At 47.4% G+C, this 26,063-nt stretch overlaps 1 protein-coding gene across 1 annotated transcript in view; it reads left to right on the forward strand.

Moving 5' to 3' along the window:
- The window catches only part of MORN1 (MORN repeat containing 1), a 1,183,871-nt gene that overhangs the window by 405,317 nt on the left and 752,491 nt on the right, over positions 1 to 26,063 (forward strand). The window contains exon 10 of the mRNA XM_085609315.1: positions 25,117 to 25,307. Within this exon, the coding sequence (XP_085465441.1) occupies positions 25,117 to 25,307 (191 nt within the window). The remainder of the gene's footprint in view (positions 1 to 25,116; positions 25,308 to 26,063) is intronic.

The raw sequence follows: 26,063 nt of genomic DNA on the forward strand, positions 1-26,063 counted from the left end.
CAAGCACCTCTATCCATGCATCATGCGTTATTGTATCTGATCCAGTACTAAGAATTGACAAAGCGAAAATATTCGACTTTTATACTAGTTAGCAGAAAATGCTGGTATCCAAGGGGCATATGTATCAACATCACCATTTGCGATTCTCAAATAGCGATTTTTAAAGAATCGCAATTTGAGAATTGCAAAACGGGATGTATTTAAAAAATTGCAAACTTTTTGCGATTTCTTAAAATTCCTTAATGGCGATTAGCAAATTGCGAAATGGCAATTAAGGAATACCTGCCCATTCATTTCTATGGGCCAGGAGACCCATAGGAATGAATGGGAAGTAATTCTCAAATAGCGAATCGCAATTTGCTAATCGCAATTTGAGAATAATTTAAAAGGTGCAAGGGTGTCATGATGACACCCTGATGCACCCCTGAAATGAGCGTGTGTGTGCATATGGCGCACATACATGCCCTAAGGGCATGTATGAGCGCCACGTGGCACTTTGTAAAATTAAAAAAAGTGCATTTTGAAAGGAAATCGCAAATTACCACCAACTGGAAGTTGGTGGTAATTTGCGATTTCTTAAGGATAATTCGCACAACTTGGGTGCTTTTTACATATCATTTAGGAAATCGCAATTTGCGATTTCCTAAATGCTTACGCAAAATTAAGAAATCGCGAAATTAGCAACTCCTTAATTTTGCGATGGGATTTGGCTCATACATCCCGATTACCGATTTTTTAATCGCAAACGCTGTTATTTTGCGAATCGCAGCGTTTGCGATTAAAAAATCGTTTGATACATATGCCCCCTAGTGCTACTGATATATGGGTAGAGCTTTCGCAAATCATCTATGTTCTGCACGCCACCTAGAAAATAGCGGTTGTTGCCTCCACATCCTTCATCATTGTAATTCACCCCTTCTCATTCTCCTATATCTTTCAGCAATTTTCAGTGAACAACGGTGCCCTCGTCAAAATCCTCAAAGACAGAATGTGGCTTAATGGGACTAGTCTTAGACCCTAAGTGTTATGGTTATTACTGTCTGTCTAACCAAAGAGTGTAAGTGTAGGGAAAAGTTCAGCACCTAAGCGATTACTCTTACACCTGTTTATTTAAAAATATCCAAATGACAATAGTGCCACAGTAACCTATAAAATAAAAATCCGAACACAGGAGTGGAAGTTAAGTATCTGGATAAGGTGAACAGGAATGTCTTGCTCAACAGAAGGACAATAGGGTTTTTATTGAGGGAATGTTCTCTGGTGTCTTGTTCAATGTCCTTTGGGTAAAGCCTGACCAGGCATGTTTCAGTTTTTTAACTTTGTTTGCCCATAGGCTATTCATAATAAACCTTGATTTGATTTCCACCTTCTGTTTTGATTCATCAGCTATTGATACCTTGTGTTCCAAAAGGCTGGATGTTGTAGTGTAGGACTTTATAGGCAATGCAGCAAACCTGGAGGGTAAAACTCCTTCAAGATGAAGTCAGGTAGTCGGCAGAGCCTTACCACAAGGAAGATGGACAACTTATAAACAGCGCCGCAGCAGATTTCTTAACCATAACTCTAATATGTTGAAGCTCGCGCCTGCTACTGTGATAGACAGCGAGTCTTCTAAGACCCTCAATGCTGCCTGGTGCAGGGTTCCACCTCTAATTCACGTTGGGTTCGCTATCAAAATAATGAGGCAAGCGCTGGAAACTGGAAGACAAGAAAAAGGTTTATTTCTCATGAGGAGATCACGTCAACTGCAGACACCGGGATGTCTGAGGGAGGTGTTCTGCTGATAACTCCTTTGGCTCTTCCTTTTATACAGGTTTGACACAATACATTTGTTTCATCAACATGGTTACACAAGCTTGGAGTCCCCGCCCCGGGAAGGTTGTCACACAAGCCCAACAGTATTTCTCTTCCCACCCAGGTCAAACAGACAATCTTATCTTGCGGCTGGACCTTGCTTCAGGGTCTAAAACATGTGAGACCGGCCAGATCTAAGAGTCTGTTCTGTTGATAAAAACAGGTCCCATTGTTGGTAAAAACAAGTCTTGCTGTTTGCAGTGCAATACATCATGTTGCAAGAGTCTTTTTGGTGTTTGGAACCTGTTTGTGTAACTAGGTGTAGTGAGGGGTAGGGTGTCCAAAGGTTTGCCTGTAAACAGAGATGAGAGGAAAAACGAGTTTGTGGCAGCAAATGGTGCTGAGGTTTGTTGCGGCAATAGAGTTTCTAGCCCCCAGCACACATACCAGGTCGGTCAGAGGGATGCTAGTAAGGGCAGGGTGAAACAAAGGTGGCCAACAGAGTACAAAATGGCTGTGATAGATTAAAATGACTGTAGCTTATGTGCACATAGAAATTTCCACCAGACAAGATGGCGCAGGCAATGTTCACGATTGTCGTTTTGCTTTTAACAGTGGCCCCTTTGAACATAACTAGCCAGCTTGTCAGTCTGTTTCGATGTCCATAATGTCCTGTATCTCTTGATCATACATTACTCTCATTTTTGTTAGCTGAGTGTCCATAGTCTTAGGGTGCAAGGTAGTTATACAAAGAGAACACAAAGGTGGTATACAGTGTATACCCAAACAACAACCACATATTGTCAATACTGGGACCAAGAGAATCATTGATATTTTCCAACCCCACTCCTTCAAGATGCCCCAAAGCCTACTTCCAATTGTCCAGGTTTCTGATCCCTGATACATTTCTGAAGATAGTCTATGGAGATGTTCGATTGCTTCATAGACAGAAGTTGAATTATCTGGAATGTATATACAGCAGCTGGCACCGATGATGCGGCATGCTCCTCGACGGTCCGCTAGTACCACGTCCAGGACCATGCGATTTTGCAGGATAACCAGACGGACTGCTTGGAGCTCAGAAGTGTTGTTGGTGAGGATGCCAACAGTGACGTTCAGGGCGGTCTCTACCGCTTGGGATAGATGTCTGATGGCTCGGCTGTTTGCCATCGGACCCCATAGCGGGATGAGCCCTTTTGCTGCGTCGAGGAACTGTGATGAGGCAGTGCCTGCTTGATCGTTTCTCTCGAAGATGCTCTGCATGGGCTGTGGAGGTTGGGGCAAAACAAAGGCGAAGTAGCACGTGCCCCTCCAGTTTCTTGGGAACCAGGTGTAGGCTTTGGTTCCGCAAACAAAGTACATATTGGGTGATGCGACAAGCGCAGGAGGGTTGGTAGTGTTGAAAGTCCTTACAATGCTACAGGTGCTGTGACCCACATTCTTAGTCCCACTGCCTTCAATGCATACAAGGCCAGAGACGTTCACCACAGATAGGGCCACAGTCAGTGTTGCAGCAGTTCTTTTCTTCAGGTAGGAAAATGTGGCTCTGTTAGGATTATTGAACACTTGCATTTCCACTCGTTCTTTGGAGGGGACATTCATCCGGAATGTCGCATTGAAGGTGTGAGGGCAGAAGGGGTGGCTGTTCTTCCTGTTTTGTTTCGCCAGAACTCGTTGTAGAACTGGGCCATTGTTCCGTCGGAAGTGGCATTGTCTTTGTAACTTTCTTGTAGGAGTATCATCCAGGCAAGGCAAGATCTGTGAATAGAAAAGGGCGAAGGGATGAAAGGGATGGAAAGTTCAGTGGCATGTGGTAACAGCCCACAGACCCAACAGTTGGTAGTATTGGTGGCAAGATTGTGCTGGTGCAACATCTGCACGAAAGAATTATTCCAGAATTCTTTGCGTCGTTCTCGGAGATGTGGCGGTAGTGATACCAGGTAGTGTTCTTTCTTGGTGATTGGTTGCATGGTGGGTGACAATGTTCTGTATGCAGGTGCATTCTCTTCAATGATCCAGAGTGCGACCATTAGCAGGAGACAGGTGAGAAATGCGGCTGCAAGTGCAATTGTCTTTGTGCTGTGCAGGTTAGCAGTCTTGGTGTCTTTGCGGTCGCTTTGCAGGTGCTCAGTTTCTTCCATCATCTTCGAGGAGCTCAACAACTGTTAGGACCACAGACTTTTGTCTGGTGCTTTCCTGGTAGCGTTGTTTGACTGTGCTACCGATCTGAGACCTTGACTCAGTTAGTGGCCTAGTCGTTGGAGCTCCCTCCTTTTCGTCGATCTTAGGTTGTACCCTTTCTTGGATGGCACCGTGGGTTCGGGAAATTCTGATAGTTTGAGGGTGTCTTCTTGTGGGTAGCAACTCAGAGCTGGTCGGTTCTTCGCGAGTACTTCCTCTTGCACCTTCACCCCTTCACAGGTTGCCAGGGTTGGAGGGACTCGCTTGCAATGATGAGCGTGCAGCCAGTTTCGTTTTCCTTCCACTCGGAGGGCAGTTCGGGTGGTGATCAGGACTTGCCAGGGGCCCGTCCACCTAGGCTCCAAATTTTTCGTTCTTTGGAAGTTGCGAATCAATACCTGGTTGCCTGGCTTTATTTCATGTCCCGGGCCCCTAGATATGTCAGGCAAGGCTTGCTGCACCTGTTGGTGGATAATTGTTAGCTCGTTTGTCAATTTATGCAAATAATCCGACATTAATATGTTCGGAATATCGTTAATGGAGGTGGGTCTTGGTGCCGCCCAAATGCTCATAAGCCTGCCGAAGACCACCTCATACGGGGTCAGTCTGTGTTTGGTTGGGGTGGAGCACATTGATAGCAATGCCAATGGAAGGGCGTCGGGCCATTTCAACCCGGTCGTGGCAACTATTTTGGCTAGTTTTAATTTCAATGTTGCATTGTGTCTCTCTACCAGGCCCGCTGATTGGGGGTGGAAGACAGCATGGAACTTTTGTTTTACCCCCAACCCTCTCAGTATGTTCTGTATCACCTCGGCTACGAAGTAGGGGACGTTGTCGCTCCATAAAATTCTGCAAAGGCCGTATCGAGGGATGAATTCTTTCGGCAATACTTTTGCAGTGGCTAAGGCGGTATTGTCGCGGGTGGGATATGCCTCTACCCATTTTCTAAAAGCGCACACAACCACCAGGACATATTTTAGACCATGGCATCTCTCTAGTTGGATGTAATCCATTTGAATGATTTCAAAGGGGTGGTCAGGGACTCCAAACCCTCCCCGTGGTACTTCTGTCCCCTTCCCTGGGTTGTGTTGTAGGCAGACTATACATTGTTGTTCTAGGCGTTTTGCAGATTCTGCTATCTTGACATTATGCCATACTCTGGTGAATAGTTGAATCATGTGGGTCAAGCCTATGTGTGCTGGTAAATGTGCCATGGTCAATATGGGGATGAGGTAGGCATTGGGTAACAGCCATTTATTTCCGTCTTTAGTTCTCCAGCAATCTTCCTCGTCTTTTAGTCCCACCTTTTCCCATTCGGTCAATTCGTCTTGTGTGCATGTAGTCTGTATGTCCCTTACAGTGGTCCTAGCGTCAGTCCATTGTTCAGCTTGTGACCTGGTCACATACATTCGTGTCATAGTTCTGTCTCCTGCCGTGGCTCGGGCAGTAACGTCTGCTAGTGCATTTCCCTGTCCAATGAGATCAGTCACTTTCCTATGTGCTTGGCATTTTATCACTGCTAACTTCTTGGGGAGGAGGACTGCTTGCGTCAAGGCGGAGACTAAATCTCCATGCAGGATGGGTGTACCGTGTGAAGTCAGAAACCCTCTTTCTTTCCATAAGATCCCAAAATGGTGAACCACCCGAAGGCATATTGGCTGTCGGTGTATATGTTAACTGTTGTGTCAGTCGCTAGGATACATGCTTGTGTGAGGGCAATGAGTTCTGCAGCCTGGGCTGAACGTTGGGGAATACGGGCTGTTTCCAGAACGGTTCGGGCTGTGGTCACAGCTTATGCAGCTGAGGTGGTGCCGTCGGGGAGTTTGATGCACGAACCATCCACCCATAGTTCTCCTTCTGGTTCTAGAAAGACGGTGTCTCTGAGATCTATCCTATTCTTTGTTTGTTCATTGGTTAGTGTCACACAGTCGTGTAGTGGAGTCACGCTAGGATCATTTTCGGGTAGGGGTAACAGTGTGGCTGGATTGAGGGTGGTGCATCGCTTCAGGGTAATGTGCGGTGCTAGCAGGGTCAACTCATATCCGGTCAGTCGGGCGCTAGTCAAGTGTTGGGTTTTGGTCTGGTTTAGTAGTGTGTCGACTGCATGGGGTACTAAAACAGTGACTGGATTGGAGAGCACTATTCCTTCGCTCTGGTGTATTGATACTGCTGCAGCTGCCACAGCGCGCAGGCACGCTGGCAGCGCTCTGGCTACTGGATCGAGGGTGGCAGAGAAATATGCACAAGGGCGTTGTTTGTGACCAATTGATTGTGTTAGGACAGACAATGCACATCCCTCCCTCTCGTGCGTGTAGAGGAAGAATGGTTTGGAGTAATCTGGGGTTCCTAGGACGGGCGCTGAACAAAGGGCATTGCGTAGTTCTTTTTTTTTTTTTTAAACCGTTTATTACAGAATCCAAAAGATATACAAAGATGGGCCTACAACCTTCAGGCCGGCCGCTAGCAAACAGAAGGAGCATATAATACAAACAGTAGAACACACGCTGTGGCAGGAGAGAGATCACAGGAGTTGAAAGAAGCGTTGGCAGCCACACCATCCGGACCCCACACAACGGTTTCATTTTTATATAAGTAACAACAAAAAACAAGTCCACAAGGCAACCCACAATCGGAAACAACAGCATGTGCTCCCCTAGGGGGGGGACCCTACCGATCCATAAGAATATCGAGGGGGGGGATAGGTCGGGACGGGGACAAAGTGGACTCAGTGCCCAGAACCAGGAAGACAAGCAGGCTAAGGAGACGGGGCCGGTGACGGATCAGGCATCAGCGGCGGGGTACAGATTCCCCCACGGTAGGCGTTCCAGGGGCCCCACACTTTCACCCATTTCCCAGGCTTACCTCTCGCAACATACACCACCTTTTCCCGAAACATACACCAATCCATGTTGTCCTTCCACGCCGAGACAGTCGGTGACCTCTGGGAACCCCACAGTTGCGCAATGTCACGTTTGGCCACCATATATCCCAGAGTCACCCACCATATCTGCGGCACTGAGTAGTCGGTTGGCTCCCACACATTCAGAAGACATCTCCTCGCCTCGGGCAGCAGCGGCACATGCGTAACTGCCTGCAAAACCTCATGCACACCACGCCAGAATCGCGCCACCTCCGGGCATTCCCACAAAATATGGAGAAAGGTCCCCAAAGAACCACACCCACGCTTACACAACCCGTCCACAGCATAGCCCATACGCATCAGACTCGGCCCCGTAACATAGACCCTATGGAGTATCTTGAGCTGGACGAAGCGAAGGCGAGCCGGTATGGCCACCTCTTTCGGGGAGGCCACCGCAGACACCCAGTCCTCGTCATCCAGCTCCAATCCATCAGCCCCCCACGCCTCACGAAGGCTAGTCAGCAGTCCCGAACGATCATTGATGAGTTTTTTGTAAATTAATGAAATCGTGCCGTCCGGTACATGCCCATCTAGCACTCTATCCTCCAGAGGGGAGTACTCCGGGATGGAGGCAACGTCCGGAAATACGGAGCACAACGCATGACGGACCTGCATATATCAAAAGTACTCCCTGTCCTGCAACTGGAATTCCGTCTGCAGCACATCGAACGTTTTGAATCACCCCCTCGTCCAGAGATCGCCCACCCTGCTGATGCCTATCATGTCCCACTTCTCAAAGCCCTTCGAGGTCCACAGGGAGCCCAGCCGCTCAGATGCGTATAGTGGCGTCGCCCGGGTCAAACGATCCTTCCACCCCATCGCCACGTTAGCCGCGTGCCACACCCGTACCATGACCCGCGTGGGGCCCGTCAGACGTGCGTCATGCGAGCTAGAATAAAGCGCCCGATTATAGTCACCACCCGGCAGTAACATTTTATCCATTGCAAAGGCCGGGTTTAGAGCGGGCCCGTAAAGGCCGTGATTTATCGCAGCCAGCTGGGAGGCCCAGTAATATCGCTTGATATCTGGGAGGGCAACCCCCCCGTCGTACCACGGGAGCGTCAGCTTCGCCAGGGCGATACGCGGTCTACCCTCCCAGAACAGGCGGCGCTGCAAACTCTCCACCTCGCGAAAGTAGCGCGCCGGGACAACGTCCATTGTATTCTGTAAAGCGTACAGGAAACGTGGCAGCGACATCATCTTAAACAATGCCGCCCGGCCGAGCGGCGAGAGCGGCAAGCGCCTCCAACGCGCGACGTCCTCCTTCAGGCGCTGGAGGGGGGGGAGTAAGTTCTGTTTATATCGGGCCTCCGCGTCCAGGGTAATGAAGACACCCAGGTACCTAAATCCCTGCGGGGCGATCTGGATAGGGCAACCCCGCGGAAGGATAGGAACCTCCCCAGAGAGAACATACACACACGATTTAGCCCAATTGATGACAAGGCCGGAGTTGAGGCCAAATGAATGCAATACATCAACCAGTACTAGCAGTGATTTACGTGGGGAAGCCAGGTACAGAAGAATATCATCAGCGTAAAGAGATACGCGGTCCTCATACTCGGGGGTCCATCGGAGACCACGGATAGAAGGATGCCACCGCAGCCACTCCGCCAGGGGCTCCAAGGCAAGCGCGAAGAGGAGCGGTGATAACGGGCAGCCCTGCCGCGTGCCCCTGCCCAGCTCAAACGGAGCCGATACTCTACCGTTTACGGCCACCTGCGCCAGCGGTCCAGAATACAACAATTTCACCCAACCGATGAATCCCGGGCCAAACCCAAACTTCGCCAGTGTCGCCCAAATATATGGCCACTCAAGTGTGTCAAACGCCATAGTGGCGTCCAGGGACGCCAAAATGGCCGGCTCCCGTATAAACGGGACACGCGCGAGCACCCCATGCAAGCACCGTAGGTTAAGCGCAGTGTTGCGATGAGGGATAAAGCCGGACTGATCCTGGTGAATCAAATCGCACACCACGCCAACCAGCCGATTGGCCAACACCTTGGCGAGAATTTTGGGTTCCGCATTCAGCAGCGAAATAGGCCGGTAGGACGTGACCCGGTCCCGCGGCCTCCCCTCCTTATGAATAACCACGATAGTAGCCAGACGCTGGTCTAGCGGTAGGGAACCGGCAGAGCGGGCCGCGAGGAACATAGCACGGAGATGCGGCGCCAGCGTATCCGGTCGCAGCTTGTACAATTCGATGGGAAGACCATTAGGACCCATGGCCTTGCCGGAAGCGACCGAACGTATGGCGAGGGCAATTTCCTCAGAGGTTGGGGCGGCGTCCAACGACACTCTGTCCTCCTCCGAAAGGGAAGGCAGCGCGATGTCCCTAAGCAGGGCATGGGAATCCTCTTCCGAGCGGGAGGACACCGGGGAATACACCCCACGGAAATATTCTGCGAAGCAATCAACAATTTCTTCCGGTTCAGTGACACACACACCATCCAGTTTCTCAATCGACGGGACAACTCGACTCGCTCTCTCCTTTTTATCCAGCCACGCAATCAATTTCCCAGCCTTATCACCCACATCATACAGTCTCCCCTGTTGCTCTCTACTGAGGCCCCTGGCCGCCTCCTTGACGAGGGCCTTATAGGCCGCCTGCTTGAGTCGGAGAACATGTAATTTGTCATCCGTCACCCCACATTCTAGGTCACTCTCCAACTCGGTTATCTCAGTTTCAACACGGGTCACCTCCTCCCGCTCGCGCCTCCGGGAATGGGAAATAAGGGACAGGGCCTCCCCCCGAAGTACCGTCTTAAACGCCTCCCACAGAGAGACCGCAGATGACACAGACCCCACATTATCGTCAAAATATCGCTTAAGGGACTTAACCAACTCTGCGCGAATGGTGGGGTCACGCAGGTACCAGGGATTAATCGGGACCACCCTACCCTCTCCCCTCGGGAGAATGTCGAAGTGCAACAAGAGCGGGGAGTGGTCTGAAATACCCCGCGCCAAATGGCGCACCTCCCCGATCCTCCCCGCATGCGCCGCCGGCACCAGGACATAATCTAGCCTTGAGAGACTGCCATGGGCCCCGGAATGAAAGGTGTACTGTATCTGCGTGGGATGTTTCAAACGCCAACAATCCACCAGCCCCAAGGTATCCAAGAGGCCAGACAACCACGCTTGGGCACGGGGGAGATCCCTAGGGGGGTGACGGTCCTCAGTTCCGGAAACCACAGCGTTAAAATCCCCCCCAATCACTAGAATCCCCTCCGGAAGGCCAAGAAGGAGGCGCCCCAGATCCGCAAAGGTGGTTGTCTGCAACCCTGGCGGGACATAGACAGAAACAAAAACAATCACTCTGCCCTCCATTCTACCCACCAGAACCGTGTAACGTCCCCTGTCATCATGGAGCACCTCATCATCTTCCAACGGGAGCGAGGCCCTGGCCATGATGCCCACACCCCTTGAACCAGACGTGAAGCCCGAATGGGCCAGAAGGCGGTAGCCCCGTCGATTCATAGCACGAAAGGAGTTGCCAATGAGGTGTGTCTCCTGCAGAAAAACTATGTCAGGTGAAATTCGTTTCAGGAACTGCAGGACCACACCCCGTTTTATCCTGTCCCCCAGTCCATTAACATTCCAGGACAAAAGACTCAGTCCCCTACCCCCCATCATAGCCGAAAGCGATCAATCGTCCCCCCGGGAGCACTTTAGGAATAGCACAACGATACTTTTGCCTTGTGGTACAAATGAACAATACCCCACCCCAACCCAACCGCCCCAACAAAACTCCCCCTCCCTGCACCCCTGCATGAGCCCAGACAGCCCCCCCAACTTGCAGTGTGCCTGTCGCCCCCTATATAATTGGAACTAGTTGGACCCCCTAGAGGAGGAAAGAGTACCCCCTCAAGACCCCGCACCGCCTCCAAAGGAGGGAAGACGAGTACAACAAACGAAAGACCCTAAGCTTGGCCGAAAGTGGTCAACATCGTCGTCCGGAGTGAGTCCCAGCATCAGCACCTCAGACCCGGTCCAGTGGGCCGTCTCCTCCCGCAGCCCCCCCCCCACCATCCCGATCATGACCCCCAGACAAAGTGTCCAGCCAGTCCCCGGCCGTTTCAGGACGGTCAAAAAAGTGAGTGCGACCATCCACCTCCACTCGCAGCCTGGCTGGGAAGAGCATGGCGTATTTTAAGTTCATGCCCCGAAGCCGCCGCTTGACGCCCAGGAAGCTCAGTCTCTGCTTCTGGACCGCTTGGGTGAAGTCAGGATAAAAGTTCACCTTCATGTTCTCCAGCTTAATCGGCCCTTGCAGTCTGGATGCTTGCAAAATCGCATCCCTGTCCCGAAAGTTAAAAATACGGGCAATAAGAGGCCGCGGAGGGGCTCCGACCTTCGGTCTTCCACCGGGAACTCTATGGGCCCTCTCCACGGCAAAGAATTTACTCAGTCCCCGAGGCTGGAGATGGGTAGTGATTAGGTCCTCCACAAAGAGATCCGCCGCCGACTCCTCCCGTCCCTCGGGTACTCCGATGATGCGGATATTATTCCTCCGGGCCCGGCTCTCGGAGTCCTCCAGGCGCCGATCCATGAGCGCACTCGCCTGACGGAGACGGCGCACCTCCGTTTGAAGGGCCGCCACCTCAGTCGTGAGGCCCGACGCGGTGTGGGCCAAAGAATCGACCCGGTCGTTAGTCTTAGAGAGATCAGCTCTCACAAGGTTGACATCAACGAGGACCGCGTCGATTTTGTGCGCTAAAGTGTCGAACTGCTGGCCCACCGAGGCCTTCATCTCAGCAATGGCGCCCATGACGTCCTGCAGAGTCAGATCCGTGGGCAAATCCGGGGCATCCGGGGGGCACTCAAAGGACTTGTGCGGTCCGCCGGGAGACCCCTTCGGGAGGGTGTAGCGGTCCATGATGTTGGCCTGATGTGCGGCGCCACGCCGGGTCGACTTGGCCTTCAACCGATCCCCATCCTGTTTCGTGGCCATCGTCGCGGGTCTCACACCCGCACCAGCCACGCCGTGGAGGGCAAGCAATCAAGGCCACGAGCTCCGGGGGGCCACCCCAGGACGGCAGAGCGGGCCCCAGCAGGCAGGCAGGCAGGGTCTCCCAGCGAGGCCACCCCAACACAAAGAGCGCCGCGATCCCACTTGCGAAAACGGCAAGGGGGCGCGAAAGTGAAAGTGAAAGTGTGGGGTACGCGACTCGCCAGGCCCAGCCCGCCGTTGTTGTTCACTTTGCCACTGGGTCGCCCCCAAACGCGAATCCGGGGTCAGGAGAGAAGTAGGCCGCAAACTTCAATCGGTGCTCACTCCGGCACCCGAGGTCCGATTCGAAAACGGGAAACGGGTACCACCTCAGCTCAGGCTCACCGACACAGTCCCCTCAACCGATGCAGGATGAAGACAGGATAAACGTAGGAGGTTGCGGAGGTCCTCGGGAGCCTCACACCTACGTGGCCATCTTGGTTGCGCGCTAGGCTCCTCCCTGCGTAGTTCTTTAAAGGCTGACTGGCATTCGGGGGTCCAGGGGAGAGGCGAGGGGATGTCTTTAGCTAGGAGGGAGAGAAGGGGTTTGACAATGAGGCTAAAGATCGGTAACCACTGTTGGCAAAATGAGGTGAGACCTATCAAAGAGCGGACTTGCTTCTGATCTTTGGGGACAGGGGTGTCTAGAATTGTCTGGATCCTGTCAGGCGTGAGTTTCCTCCCTTCTATTGCTCCCTTCCTGTATTCGCCCCCTGGAGTTGTGCTATCATCATCCTTTCCTTCAAGTCCTTCTTTTTCCTTTCTGTAGCCCTGTCATTTTTGTTTCTCTGATGCTCATAGTACTGGGCCATTTGGAGAATTTAGATGCTGCCCAACTACTTTCACTGGCTTGTAATTTCTGGGATACATCTGGCAGTAGTCCTTTGACATAGTTCTGCACAAATAAGTGGTGTCCGCTTGCGGTGGACATGTCTTGTCCACTGTAATCGGAGAACACAGTTTCAAATCTGGAGAAATACTCTGAGACATCCTCTTGTGGTTTCTGGCGGCACGCGGTTACTATGGACCAGTCTATCTTTTTCTCTGGGATCAGCGTTTTCACTTTCTGCACTATTTTGTCAGGGAGGTCCAATATTGCTTTAACCAGTTTTTGACCAGGGTTCCACTGTTTATCTAGTGTGTTGAGTTGTTCCCAGGTATGACCAAGCAGTTCGGTATGGTCTATTTTCCTAATCTGTTTCCACACATCTGCTGTCAAACATTACCCGAAGAACAAGTCTATGTCGGCAAGTGTCATTATTGTTGATCCCAGAGCGGTACCTAGCTCGTTGTAAAAGGCGGTGTTTTTTTTTCATAAATCCGGTAAAGATTTACGGAACGTCAAAATGTCCTGTCTGTCCCATGGCTAATACACCCAATTGTAGACCACCCTTCCTCTAGCGTCTTGATGGTTCATATCGTCATGAGTCCCTTGTCCTCTAGGTGGTACCCAATAAGGGGCAGCTTCTTTTATCGGCATCATGCTATCTGGTTTTTCCACCGGGGGTCCTGCTATCTTAGATGTCCTGTCCTTATCTCTCCGTCCTTGTTCCACGAGGTGACGGCGTACTTACAGTGTGGATGAAAAGAGTTCGGTAACATCGTTGTCACCTTCATCTCCGGTGTCTACTTTCCTATAGAGAGCCACTAGTCGCTCAGGCCCTACATCTTGGTACTTCTCTTCATATGCAGTAAGAGTGTGGTAACAGAGACGTACAATAAAGTATCGTTTGTGATTTTCAACTTAGGAGTTGCATATGTCAGTTACATGCTCTTCTGTCTCCTTCCTATCTATGAGGGATTTAACTTTTTTATCAATGCCTGCTCGCTCATTTGTACTTAATCGCGGGACCCTGGGCGCTCCTTTTTCTTTTGATCCTCCCTCTACTACTGTATCCTTTGATTAATCATTTGGTGTGTGTGACTCGGTGGGAGCAGAGGCGGTGGAGACCGAGGCGATCGTGTCACCTCCGGCTATACTTTGGGGGTCCTGGCGTTGTACTACGTGATGAGTAGGGGCGTAAGGGGGTGGCATGTATATGATTGGGGGACCTAACAATAAATCATCATCTACCCTTTGTTTTGCCGGTAACTCGGGGTAAAGAGTCGAGGGTGTTCTAACAGGGCATTGACCTGATATTTTTGATTCCTGTTCCTTTTTATCCATTTCCTTTTCTTTTAGTTTTTCTTCTAACCTTTTACAGGCTTGGTAAGTTGATTTTCACGTTTCTTTATCTTGTCTAGCTTCGTCTCTTTTCTTTCTTTGTACTGCCTCTTTTCGCCATAAACCAAAACTGTCAAACATGGCTGGTCTAGTTTTCTTTTTGTGGAGAGCTAATTTTAATGTTTCTATTTTAGCGGGATCAAAAGATCCCGTCAGTGGCCACTGATTTACCCGGTCCTTCCTAGTGTATTTATGCCATAGTTTGCTATAAACTACGGTGGCTAATCCATACTTTACGTACGTGCCCTTGTTAGGGGTGCCTTCCGGCGGCGCCGGCTGACTGACCTCTAACAAACGGTCCGGTCCAAAACAATTGCAATCAAACAATCTAGAGAAAACAGGCATGACGTATTTATCGGTCAAAATTAATATCTCAATCAATCAATTTAGACAAAAAGTCTGCACTACCTGTCCTTCGCTGTCTGCAAAGAGAGAGAATATTCCTATTCTTCATTGTTGCAAGCAGGGAATGTCTAAAATAACTCAATAAAAAAGGAATACTAGTATTTCAATCAAACTATTCAATCAATCAATTTAAGTCGTTTTTTCACGACCTTACCCGGACCGTGTGGACAGTTCTTCGTCTTACCCTTCCAGCGCCTGGTTGTCCTCTCCAACAATCAATGCGGCATTCCTCTAAGGTCCCAGTCAGGACCGCAGGTCACTCGAGAGAGGTCCGTTCGGAACCGGTGAAGTTCAGGCGATCGGCAGCCAGACGAGGGTCTTCTCAGGCAGGTATACCCCAATCGTTTAGTCGTTCCCCTGTCGTTAGGACCTCTCTACCGGACCCACGTGTCGCTGATGGGCCTCACGTTTGAGCGCCAATTGTGAAAGACAGCGAGTCTTCTAAGACCCTCAATGCTGCCTGGTGCAGGGTTCCACCTCTAATTCACTTTGGGTTCGCTATCAAAATAATGAGGCAAGCGCTGGAAACTGGAAGCCAAGAAAAAGGTTTATTTCTCATGAGGAGATCACGTCAACTGCAGACACCGGGATGTCTGAGGGAGGTGTTCTGCTGATAACTCCTTTGGCTCTTCCTTTTATACAGGTTTGACACAATACATTTGTTTCATCAACATGGTTACACAAGCTTGGAGTCAATCTTATCTTGCAGCTGGACCTTGCTTCAGGGTCTAAAACATGTGAGACCAGCCAGATCTAAGAGTCCGTTCTGTTGATAAAAACAGGTCCCATTGTTGGTAAAAACAAGTCTTGCTGTTTGCAGTGCAATAAATCATGTTGCAAGAGTCTTTTTGGTGTTTGGAAACTGTTTGTGTAACTAGGTGTAGTGAGGGGTAGAGTGTCCAAAGGTTTGTCTGTAAACAGAGATGAAAGGAAAAACGAGTTTGTGGCAGCAAGTGGCGCTGAGGTTTGTTGCGGCAATATAATTTCTAGCCCCCAGCACACATACCAGGTCGGTCAGAGGGTCAGAGGGATGCTAGTAAGGGCAGGGTGAAACAAAGGTGGCCAACAAAGTACAAAATGGCTTTGATAGGTTAAAATTACTGTAGCTTATGTGCACATAGAAATTTCCAGCAGACAAGATGGCGCAGGCAATATTCACGATTGTCGTTTTGCTTTTAACACTACTATGGCCACCACTGCACTTTGGAGGGTGTAAGGTTCATATTTTGCCTTTCATTTGTACCCCTGAGAGACACACAGCACCTCTGCCCAGAGAACCCAAACCCAGAACAAACAGAGACGGCCGCTGATACTGCATCCACGGCCTACCTTCTCTGTGTCCGCTGTCCCTATCGCTTTGAGCCCGAAGAAAGGGCTGGTGCTTCTGAAGACCCTCCAACAGGCTATTTCTACATCTCTGCTGCTACTCCGCCATGAACCCCTAGAGGGCCCTGAAACTAACTGTGAGTGAGCCGTTCTCAACATCAGGTTAGTGGAAGCAGGAGGGTCCCCTCTTCCACCTTGGCCCCCTGGCACCTCTCCCTTTACCAGCCAGACCCCCTACCTCAATAACGCATAGATCCTCCAACGGGCGGCCATCCAAGGGGCCCAACAAACCAGATAAAGTCTGTTTCTCTGGGACCTGCCATTTCACGTGCTGATGCGCACAGTACCATGACTGTTGACTCCTAATGGTGATATGAATGCTATACTCTCATTGAATGCATTTGTTTTAACCCTCACTGCACTGCATCAAAGGTGATTACCACCACTGAGAAAATATCTTTAGTAAAAGGGTAACAGGCTACAGCTTAAATAATTTTCACCATCAACTGCGCTCTCACCATAAGAGCTGCTATTGGTTGAGAATTGAGAATTGGCCCTCATGGTCCCAGACACATAATGTAAAACTCTGTCCCCCAGTCCCAAATACCCAATTTAAATCGGTGAGGAACAAAAACATTTTAATGTAACTGCACAACATCACAATACTTTGCCAAGCCCAAAACATCAAGACCGCTATTATTTTCTGAAGCTCTGACTAGGGGGAAGCAAAAAAATTAAACACCTTACCATTATCAATGTAGAAGATAACGCTCAATGCACTTCAGCAGGAGCTCAAATAGATTAAAATGTATGTCACAACATGGAATCTTCTACGGTTGACATGGACCCAGACCAGAAATCAATACATATGGAGAGGACCTCATTTAAGGCTCAGCATGTTCAGGGACCAGGGTCACAGAATTGGAAAAAAACTAGAGGATACCCTTGACTTGGGAATACAGTTTTGGAATTTGCAAAAACAAATGTGATGGATCTTGAAGATCGCAGCTATTGTGATAACTTACAACTGTATGACATTACAGAATTGGAAGAAAAACAGAACATGCCACCGTGCGACTCCACCCTTCTGCCGAATCAACTGAGCATCAACTTCTACCTCCCTCTGGTGTTACAGAAGTGCATCGGCTCCAAATCAGACAAAATGCTGCGGTAGACACCCCTAGATCAATAATCTTGTGTCTTCTATGGCACCATCAGGTCCAGCAAAACCTCCCGGCCATGAGAAAACATGGCTCGTATCTGTACAATGGCAATAGAGTCTCATTCTCAGCTAATTTCTCCTATGAGACTAGTGTAGTATGGCATTTATTTTTTTGACTCTACTCCTTCTACCTAAGCAAAAAGGCATAAATAAAGCCTTTTAGATCCTACAATCATGCTAGTAACCGTCATATACCAAATCAGGGAATTTTATGTTCCACCATACACTGGGTGTGTCATGATTTGGCTGCCTCTTGATTGAATCAGGAGACAGACACTTCTAGCCAACATTAGCTTCCCTTCCGAAAAAGTGGGGTTGCCATACTCATTCACAAGAATATCTTGGTCAGAATCCTCAAAACCTGGAGAGACCCAGGTGGCAGATATGTGTTTGTTTACCTGAGTATCTAATCTTCTAACTTTAACCTAGGGTCTACCTATGCACTAAATAACTCAAAGCAGAGTATATTTTCCAACCTCAGTAGACTGTTAACCGAATGCGGACTTACCTCTGTGATAATTGGCGGAGACTGGAATCTGACACTAGACCCTCTCCTAGACCAGTCCGGCACCCCGGACATTAAGAGCAATAGTGATAGGGGTGTCTCCAAGGCCTACTAGAGGTCCAATTTCTTATTGAACACTGGAGGTCCCTAAATCCCATGGAGCGGGGGTATACTTTTATATTCTGCCCCACAGGTACTGAAACTGGGATAGATTACTTTCTAACAGACACCAATATTCTCCTGATGGTCATTTCCTGCACAATAGATGTAAGCTATTTATTGGATTTTGCCCATGTGCTAATGACCCTTGATCATCAACTATTGACATCAAAGCCAGGACTTAGTGAATGACACACTAAACTCTGAATGTCTGTAAAAAAACAGAAACTACTCACACACCATAGGTAATATCTTCACCATAACAACAATGAGGAGTACTTTGCTTAGACCCAATATGCTATGGGCAAGGCTTATATGTGAGGACAATTCACGAGGGACCCTGCACTAGCAAGAAAACATGCAATCAAACATCAGAGAATACTGGGGGTAGACCTACTTAACCAGCAGAAAGATTACTGAGACTCTCCCAAGGTCTCTACTCTAAACAAACAGGCTGCAAAAAAGTATGAACTGAATTCAATTCTTACCACGATAGCTGAGAAACCTCAATTCCAGATGAGAGCCACACTCTAAGAACAAAGTGAAAAAGTGAGAAGAATCCTTGCCCTCCATATAAAACAGCGAGCAACAAGAGCAGCGATCCTATACATTTATGACACTCACAATAATTTACTCATTGACCCTAAGGAAATTACCACTGAATTTGCAAAATTCTCTTATGCATTATACACTTCTGAACCTACATTGGACACCCCTCAAGAACAATTCTTCTTGGATCAATTAAAAGTTCCTCGTCAGACTGAACTGAGAAATCAGTTGAACATTGATATTAGAGATAAAGATATCATAGAAGCCATCAAGCAGATGTCTAAAGGAAAACCTCTTGGAGAAGACGGATTCCCCCTTGTAATTTTATAAATTGACAGCCCTTCTTCCAGTGCCACTTCTGGGCAGTGTGTTCCGCGAAGCTTACTTGGCACATAGGTTGCATACATCTTTCAACAAGGCATACATTTCTCTTATTGCTACAATAGGTAAGTACCCTCAATACTGTGACAATTACATCTCATTTCCCTGATTAATAGTGACAAGGAAATCCTGGTGAAGGTCCTGGCCTTCAAATTGGGAGGAGACCTACCACTCCTAATCTATCACAACCATGTAAGCTTTGTACCTTGTACAACTTCCCAGAACCACTTACATACACTCTTACACTTACTCTGGAAAACCAGGAATGATTTTGACGAGCATGTAGCTCTCTCCAACGACACGGAGAAAGCGTTTGACAGAGTGGAGCAGAGCTAGCTTTTCACCACATACTTTGAGTTGGCCGCGGATCGAAATTTTCACCATGACTCACTGCCTATACGAACAGCCAACAGCAGCGGTTAACTAATGGGTTTCTATCTGACAAAATACTGATTAGCAGGAGTACAAATCAAAGATGCCCTCTGTCCCCCTTGCTGTTTCTTCTAGTCTTAGAACCTCTAGCCATCGTTATTCAGTGCACCGATGAAATAACAGGACTCAAAACCAGACAGTCTGAAACTGATGCTATATGCTGATCTTGACTCTCTCAACCCCCAACATTTCCGTACCCTTCTACTATGAGTGGTTACAGAATTCTCGAAGTTCTCAGGCTACAAAATAAACTGGTCAAAGAGCGAGGCCATGTCCATGTCCATAAGTATGACTGCACATTGTCTGGGAGAGTATCCGTTCAAATGGATTGTGGACAAGGATGAAATACCTAGGTATTTTAATCAGTAGGAATAAACTGAAGATAACCACAGGCAATCTTAAACCATTACAAGAGCAACTGCACAGCGACCTAGTGAAATGGTCTAAATGATAGGAAAGGATCCAAACCATCAAAATGATAGACCTACCAGGGTTCAGCTATGTCTTTGGCATGATACTCTCAGGTGTACCTCCTGCTCAACTCCATAGCATTTATGAACAAATCAAATACTGTATTTGGCAAGCTGAAACTCGACTACTAGCTATATCAAAGCTTCATGCTGCTACACACTCAGGTGGACTCACACTGCCAAAGCAGGAATCTACCATGTGGCACAGTACCCCTCACAAATAGTGTAGCATCTATGTGACAAAATGAAAACCCTGGACTGGGTAAAGATAGAACAGAAAAGAATGGGATGCAATCACCGCTAAAGTGATTTATCAACGTATAATGACAAAACCTGAAGAGCAACCCTATCCGATTCTATTAAATTCCCTCAAAAGCTGTTTTGAGAGCCATAAGACCTTAAAAATGCTTCCCCCACATGCAAGAACCCATATGTCTTAACAATGCTTTCCACCTTGATGGCAAAGGAATTAACTGGCCTCTCTAGCAGTGTAAGTGCATTACCATCATCAAACATATAATCAAAGACTGTACTTTTAAGCCATTCACGGACTTACAAACAGAATATACAATAGAGAAATCCAAATACTGGTGACACACTCAATTCAAACACTGATTGACTTGTAAACTTAGCAAAGAGTTGGCCAATCTTACTGACCCTACCTGGCACAATTACCTTTCATGATTGGGCAGCTATAAGAAGCTGATATCCAGCCTGTATGAAATCATTGTGGACGTTTTGTTGTCCCGACCTACTAGAAAGATGTTTCAAACCCAATGGCAAGCTAAGTTGCATAAAACATACACAGGACAGAACTGGGCGGAACTACTTTGAGAGCACAACAGAGGTCTAAGAGAGGCACATCTTTAAGCTGGCTATTTTAAAATTCTTTATATTTGGCATTGGTCCCCTCTTAAACTACATAGGACCGGAATCTCCCATAATCCTCGATGGTGGACAAATGATGATTGCTGGGGGATACACCACACATTCTGTGGTTCAGTCCCGCGTTTCAGGCTTTTTGGAAGGTGATCTGGACACAACCGCGACCAACAAATGGCTTAACTCTAACTCCGGCTCTCGAACTTGCTATTCTTCATGATACTGATGACGTGCCAAAGCTGGACACAACCCTGGCAGTGGCAAAACTATGTATACTGATGCCCTGGAAAGCAAAGGCACCCCGACCTTTCAGAAATGGACTGAATCCATGGTGACAACCGCTACTTATGAATGAGTGGTTTACAAACTGAATGATCCAGTTCATATTTTTGAAAGAATGTGGTACTCCTGTTGTAAAAACACATAGGACGCTATTTCCACTAAGACTGGGGGCGTAGAACAACACCAGAGATAAGAGCTCATAAACTGTCTTATATGTTGAACTGTGAAGTGGTGACATGAACCTCCTACTTTTTTCACTCCTACTACAATTTTTGTCCCCCTCACTTCCACCCCCTTCAAAAGTTACTACGATCTACATTCTTGTAAGCATTACTACCAGTATAATGTACTTTTCACTCCATATCTCTTTGTAGAGGTGCACTGAATTGGGGCAATACGGACACATTTTTTTTAACTTCTGGTTAAAAAACGAGCTGCAATGAAGGAGAGCCAATTATATGAGGGCAAGTCAAGATTCTGTTGCCACTGGTGCTTTCCTGTCGTAGGTGTGAGAAGGAACGTGTACAACTTTTCTGCAGTCTTCTTTTTTAGGTCTCGCCTGGCGTTAGCAGCGCGCAGGGCTGCTCTTGCCATGCAAGAGCTTTTTGTAATTGATTCAAGATGTGCACGCGTACGGAGGGACAAAAAAATGCACGCGCATGTGTACAGCTGGACGCCATCTTTGTTTACTTTAATTAGCATACGGTGAACAAAATGTGCACGCGTATGGACAAGAGATGTGCACACGCATGTGCATGGCGGCGTGCTTTTGCTTTCCCTCCCTCCCCACGTCGGGCCCCTCCTTCTTCCATTGTGTGAAGGCTGAAGATTTGGCGTGCCCTTGACCAATCTGTTATCTCGCTGGCTTGAATTTCGAATGACCTCAGCAGTGGCTGGAGTCGCGTTGTGATGGGAAAACAGAGACCTTCATTCAAATGTAGCGCTTTGAAGCGGCACATGGTGAGCATTAACGCAAGCAACCATTAGGGTATTATATGTTCTACTTCTTCACTCTCTCCCTTCACCCTCCTCCGCCCCGCCGCCCCCAAACCCCCTCGCCTTCTCTTCTTCTCCTCTTCCTTCTCATGACCCCACCTTACCCTCTTCGTTCTCAAAGGGCAGATTGGGCGCTGTGCATGAAGCCTTCATAACAGCAGCATGCGTGTTCGTGTCTCTTCTGCTGCACACCCCCGATCGTGTGTTCCTTGTTATCTTCCTTGTCATATTGCAAGGGGCAACTGTCCGTCAAAATGTGCTCAGAACCGACCTTATGCAGAATAAGCGCTGTGCCGCCAGCCATCATGACATAACCATGTTTTTTTCCTACTCTCCCTATGCCTTTTTTTCTAATCCCCTACGTCTCCCCTTCTTCGACCCCTATATCCACATATTGATTTGATATTGCTTTAGGACAGTATTTGGGTTGTACCATTGAAAGCGTTTAGCGCCCATGCGCATCCCCAATTGAATAAAACGCTTCCCTTTCCCCAGGCCCCATGTTGTATCCACCTTTTTTGTTCATTCCTTTCCTCTCTTGTCTCGACCTTTCCTCTGCCGTTCCCCACTCAGCGCTTTGAAGCGCCTTTGCGTGCCACGGACGTTCTAAAAGCGCTGAACATGATAAGACATAACAACCCTCAGCACCCCTCGGTCCTCGATCCTTAGAACCAATCACCCTGCTGCATGGTCACGCTCCATCGAAATGAGACAATTAAAAAAGCCCATTACTGAATAAACCCGACATGTGTTCTGACATCTCCGGGGCTGTAAAGAATACAAGCCGTGACAGAGAAGCCTTGTTTTTCCAGCAGAAGCGCTTCGGAGGCGCAGCAGTGGTGACCCACAGACTGCCTCTCGCTGTGCCCCTCCAGGGCCTGCCAAAGGGAGTCATTATTGCGGCTTGCTCCTTCCGGGCAACAGAGGGCCTTTTAAAGAGCTTATTGCTTTCTAAAACAAGCATTAAAAATGCAATAGGTCTTGCCTTTGATTAAGTTAAAGCCATTTGCTTTGCTAATGGTATTGTATAGCAAAGCAAATGGATTTAACTTAATAAAAGGCGAGACCTATTGCATTTTCAATGCTTGTTATTTCCTGGGTTAAACCCAGAAGAAAGACATATTCGGTATGATGTGGTTCATGCAGGCATATTGTTGCCTTTGAAACTTGAATTGTGCTTATCACATTCTCTTTTTGTACATTTCAAATACCGCAGAAACGCTTTTTGATACATTAATGATAGCTGCCTGTCGAATCAATTTGAGTATATCGCAAAAAAAATAGTTCTCTTCCTCAGAATGGTCAGGAAAAAAAGTAATTAAATGTAATTGTTTCTTTTCATTGGAATACTGAAATCCACTTGATAGAGCAAATGTTTCTTTGATGTTCACCTTGTAAGTTCTTTCCATATGAAACCAGAGTCCAAGCTCCAACCCTTGGTAGAGATGTTCAATGTTGTGGTTAAAGAAGCCGGGTGAGCAGCAAGGTTGCAAGGGGGCATGAAGGATCACACTGCATTCATAGTTTTGGAAGACTTGGCAGTGTTAGCAGAGAGAGTGGCCCCTGGAGCAGTCTCTGTCAATAGGCCCTATTTAGCCAGTAGACACCACCCTCAATTCCCATAGCCACAACATTTGTTGTGCTTCTATACCTGTTACTAGATTCCATTCATTACAAATAGCCTTTCTCATTGTGAGCACCCACATTTGTATGAAACTTTATGCCACTTGATGTTCTTTGTTCACTGAAATTGCTGCCGTGTGCCTTTGAACAGTGACACATTTAGCTTTCTTCTCATCACTGTTTAATTGGTTAAGAATCTAAGTCATGCAGCCTATTGTCTGCGCTACATAGTATCTAGATATTGCAACACTGCTTTTGTGGTAAACATCTGCCTCCAAGACTGCAGCTTACATCATCTTTTAGAGAAAAGCACCAGGAGCTTGATTTAGCGAATACATGACCATATATTGATTCTGTTCAATCGGTGACTCTATACGCATAATATTATCAACATCAAACTGGTTTTTGATAGCACAGGAGCCAATAGAGTGGCTTCAAAAGTTTGCAGTTTTATTTTTTACCCATTTGTTAATTCAGAAGATTTGTTTGCACTGAAGTAATTTTCTATCTCTCCCTTTAGATTGGTTGGGTGCCCACCTTGGTCCCTTGTTTGATACCTATTTTTTCTCCTTCCTCTCTGTATTATTCTTTTTTTTTCTTCTTTGCACATTGCAACCACACTATCCCAATGCCTGTTGGCCAAGAGCACTCTGCCGCTTTTCTCTTCCAGTGCCGGTCATATCCCTTGGGTGACCTCCTCTTCAGCCTAGAACTGGAACTGCCATTCTGACACGAAATAGGAAACCAAAGAGGAGGGATTTCTCTGCTTGCTCTGATGGCCACTCTCAACATTTACAACACAGCTAACAAGGAGCTTGAGAGACCCAGCCAACCTATAGATTTTTTTTGTCTCCAGGTATAGGTTTGTCAAAAGAGGTCAGGAAGCCAGTGTACTCCAGTTTAAAAGCACCTGAAATTATAAAACACCATCGAATACCAGTTCATTCCTGATGCAATTGAATGTACATAACTCAATTCCTATGCTTGTTAAGGCCTGTTATAAAATGAAAACCTTTGAACAGTCTTGCAGATTCCCCTGAATAGGAGGATATACAGCAAAGGCATAAAAGGTAACCAGAAATCTTCACAGCGCATGGTACCATTGTTGAATATCTTGTGTTCTGTGTAATGCTCACCAGTTGTTCATGTAGCAGTAAAAAAATGAATTCCTTTCTGGATCTTCCTCAAGGACTCCTAATACAATTTTTTCACACAGTTGCCTCTTTAGCTACATAAATATATGCAGGAAGAATGACCAAGAGGTTCAGCTAAAAAGATTCCAAGATAGCCAAGCACGTTTAACTTGTGCAAAACGAGCACAAGTCCTTCTGTAAACTTTTAAGAGAACTGTCACCAAAATATACCTTGAAATCTAGTACCAGGCGCCTTACGTATGTTTTAAAAAAAACTTGAGCTCAACAGGTGTCTCTCTCTGTATCTCCTCATTTGCACTTCTGTGGTCACATTGACCTTCTGTAACTAAATCCTACTATTATTTTGCTGGCAAGGACACGCAAGGTGGTTCTGTGTCTATTAGCAGGCATCGCCTCACCTCTAATCCAGCAAGTCTTGAATTGCCAACCTTGTCCCGCCTGAAGATAGGGGCTGTCTCAAACATTATCATAGATACAAAATAAGTATCCGATTACTCAGTATGTTTGTGCCGCATTCATATTGCAGGGTTGCTTTACTGCGATAATCATTGCTGTGTAAATACCTGGATTAATGGTTAACGTAACCGGAGTAATACAAAATGTCAACATGATTCTCTTTCACAGTGGCTTCGAATGTATCAGCTATCCCATGATGTCTGCTAGGGTTAGAAGCCGAGAACCCAAAGCTGAGGACGGCGTTATTAGCCAATCTTCATTGACAACGGTTACTAAACCAAATGCTCCATTGGAAACAAAGGCCGATTCAATATCGAACATCCTCCAGGAATCAAAACGTGATCCCTTTTTCACTGATGGTGAGTTGACGTAACCAGATAGACTTAGGCCTTGCATTTCTTTGCATTGCTCAAGTTATCTCTTTATTCCTTTACAAATATACAGAACGTTTTCATGTCTTAAACATTGTGTTACCTCCATCATTGGTGTAACAACATTCCTCAAGTGTTGCCATTGAGTATATTTGAGCTGATTCCAGATTTAAATTTTTGATTTGTTCTCTAGACACATGATACTCGGCAGATGAGGTGCACTGTCTGTATTACCTATTCAGGTTTTTTCTTCAGTGCAGGAAAATCAGTTCAAATAATTTCAGAGTGAGCTGTATAGAAAGGGGCTGTAAGTGGTTGGTCAGTCCCCCAACAAAGAACCATGATTTTGTAATTTAAGAAAGCCTGAAGAAGGCAGGAGGTATTTTAGCAGTGATTAAATACACTTCTGAATAGAGGGGATTGGAACTTTTTTCTTGTATGAAGAGACCACCCTGATGGAGATTGATGAAGGAAGGCTGCATGGAAGGAGTGCTCAGTAATGGTACACTGTACATGGAAAGGAGCGAGGAAGGACCTAATGTGAATGGAATTGCACTTCAGAGAATTAAGTGTTCAACAACAAATTCTACAGAGGAGGGACCCCACTACAGAATATGGAATGTGGGAGGGCCCGCTAAAGAGGAGGGAGTGTGGAAGGACCTACCATAGAGAGTCTAGAAAGACCCACCCTGCAGAGGAGGGAGTGTGGAAGCATCTTCTGTGCAGAAGAAGTGTGTTGAAGGA

Source organism: Triturus cristatus, chromosome 1_2 (genome assembly GCF_964204655.1).
Source record: "Triturus cristatus chromosome 1_2, aTriCri1.1, whole genome shotgun sequence".
Lineage (NCBI taxonomy): Eukaryota > Metazoa > Chordata > Amphibia > Caudata > Salamandridae > Triturus > Triturus cristatus.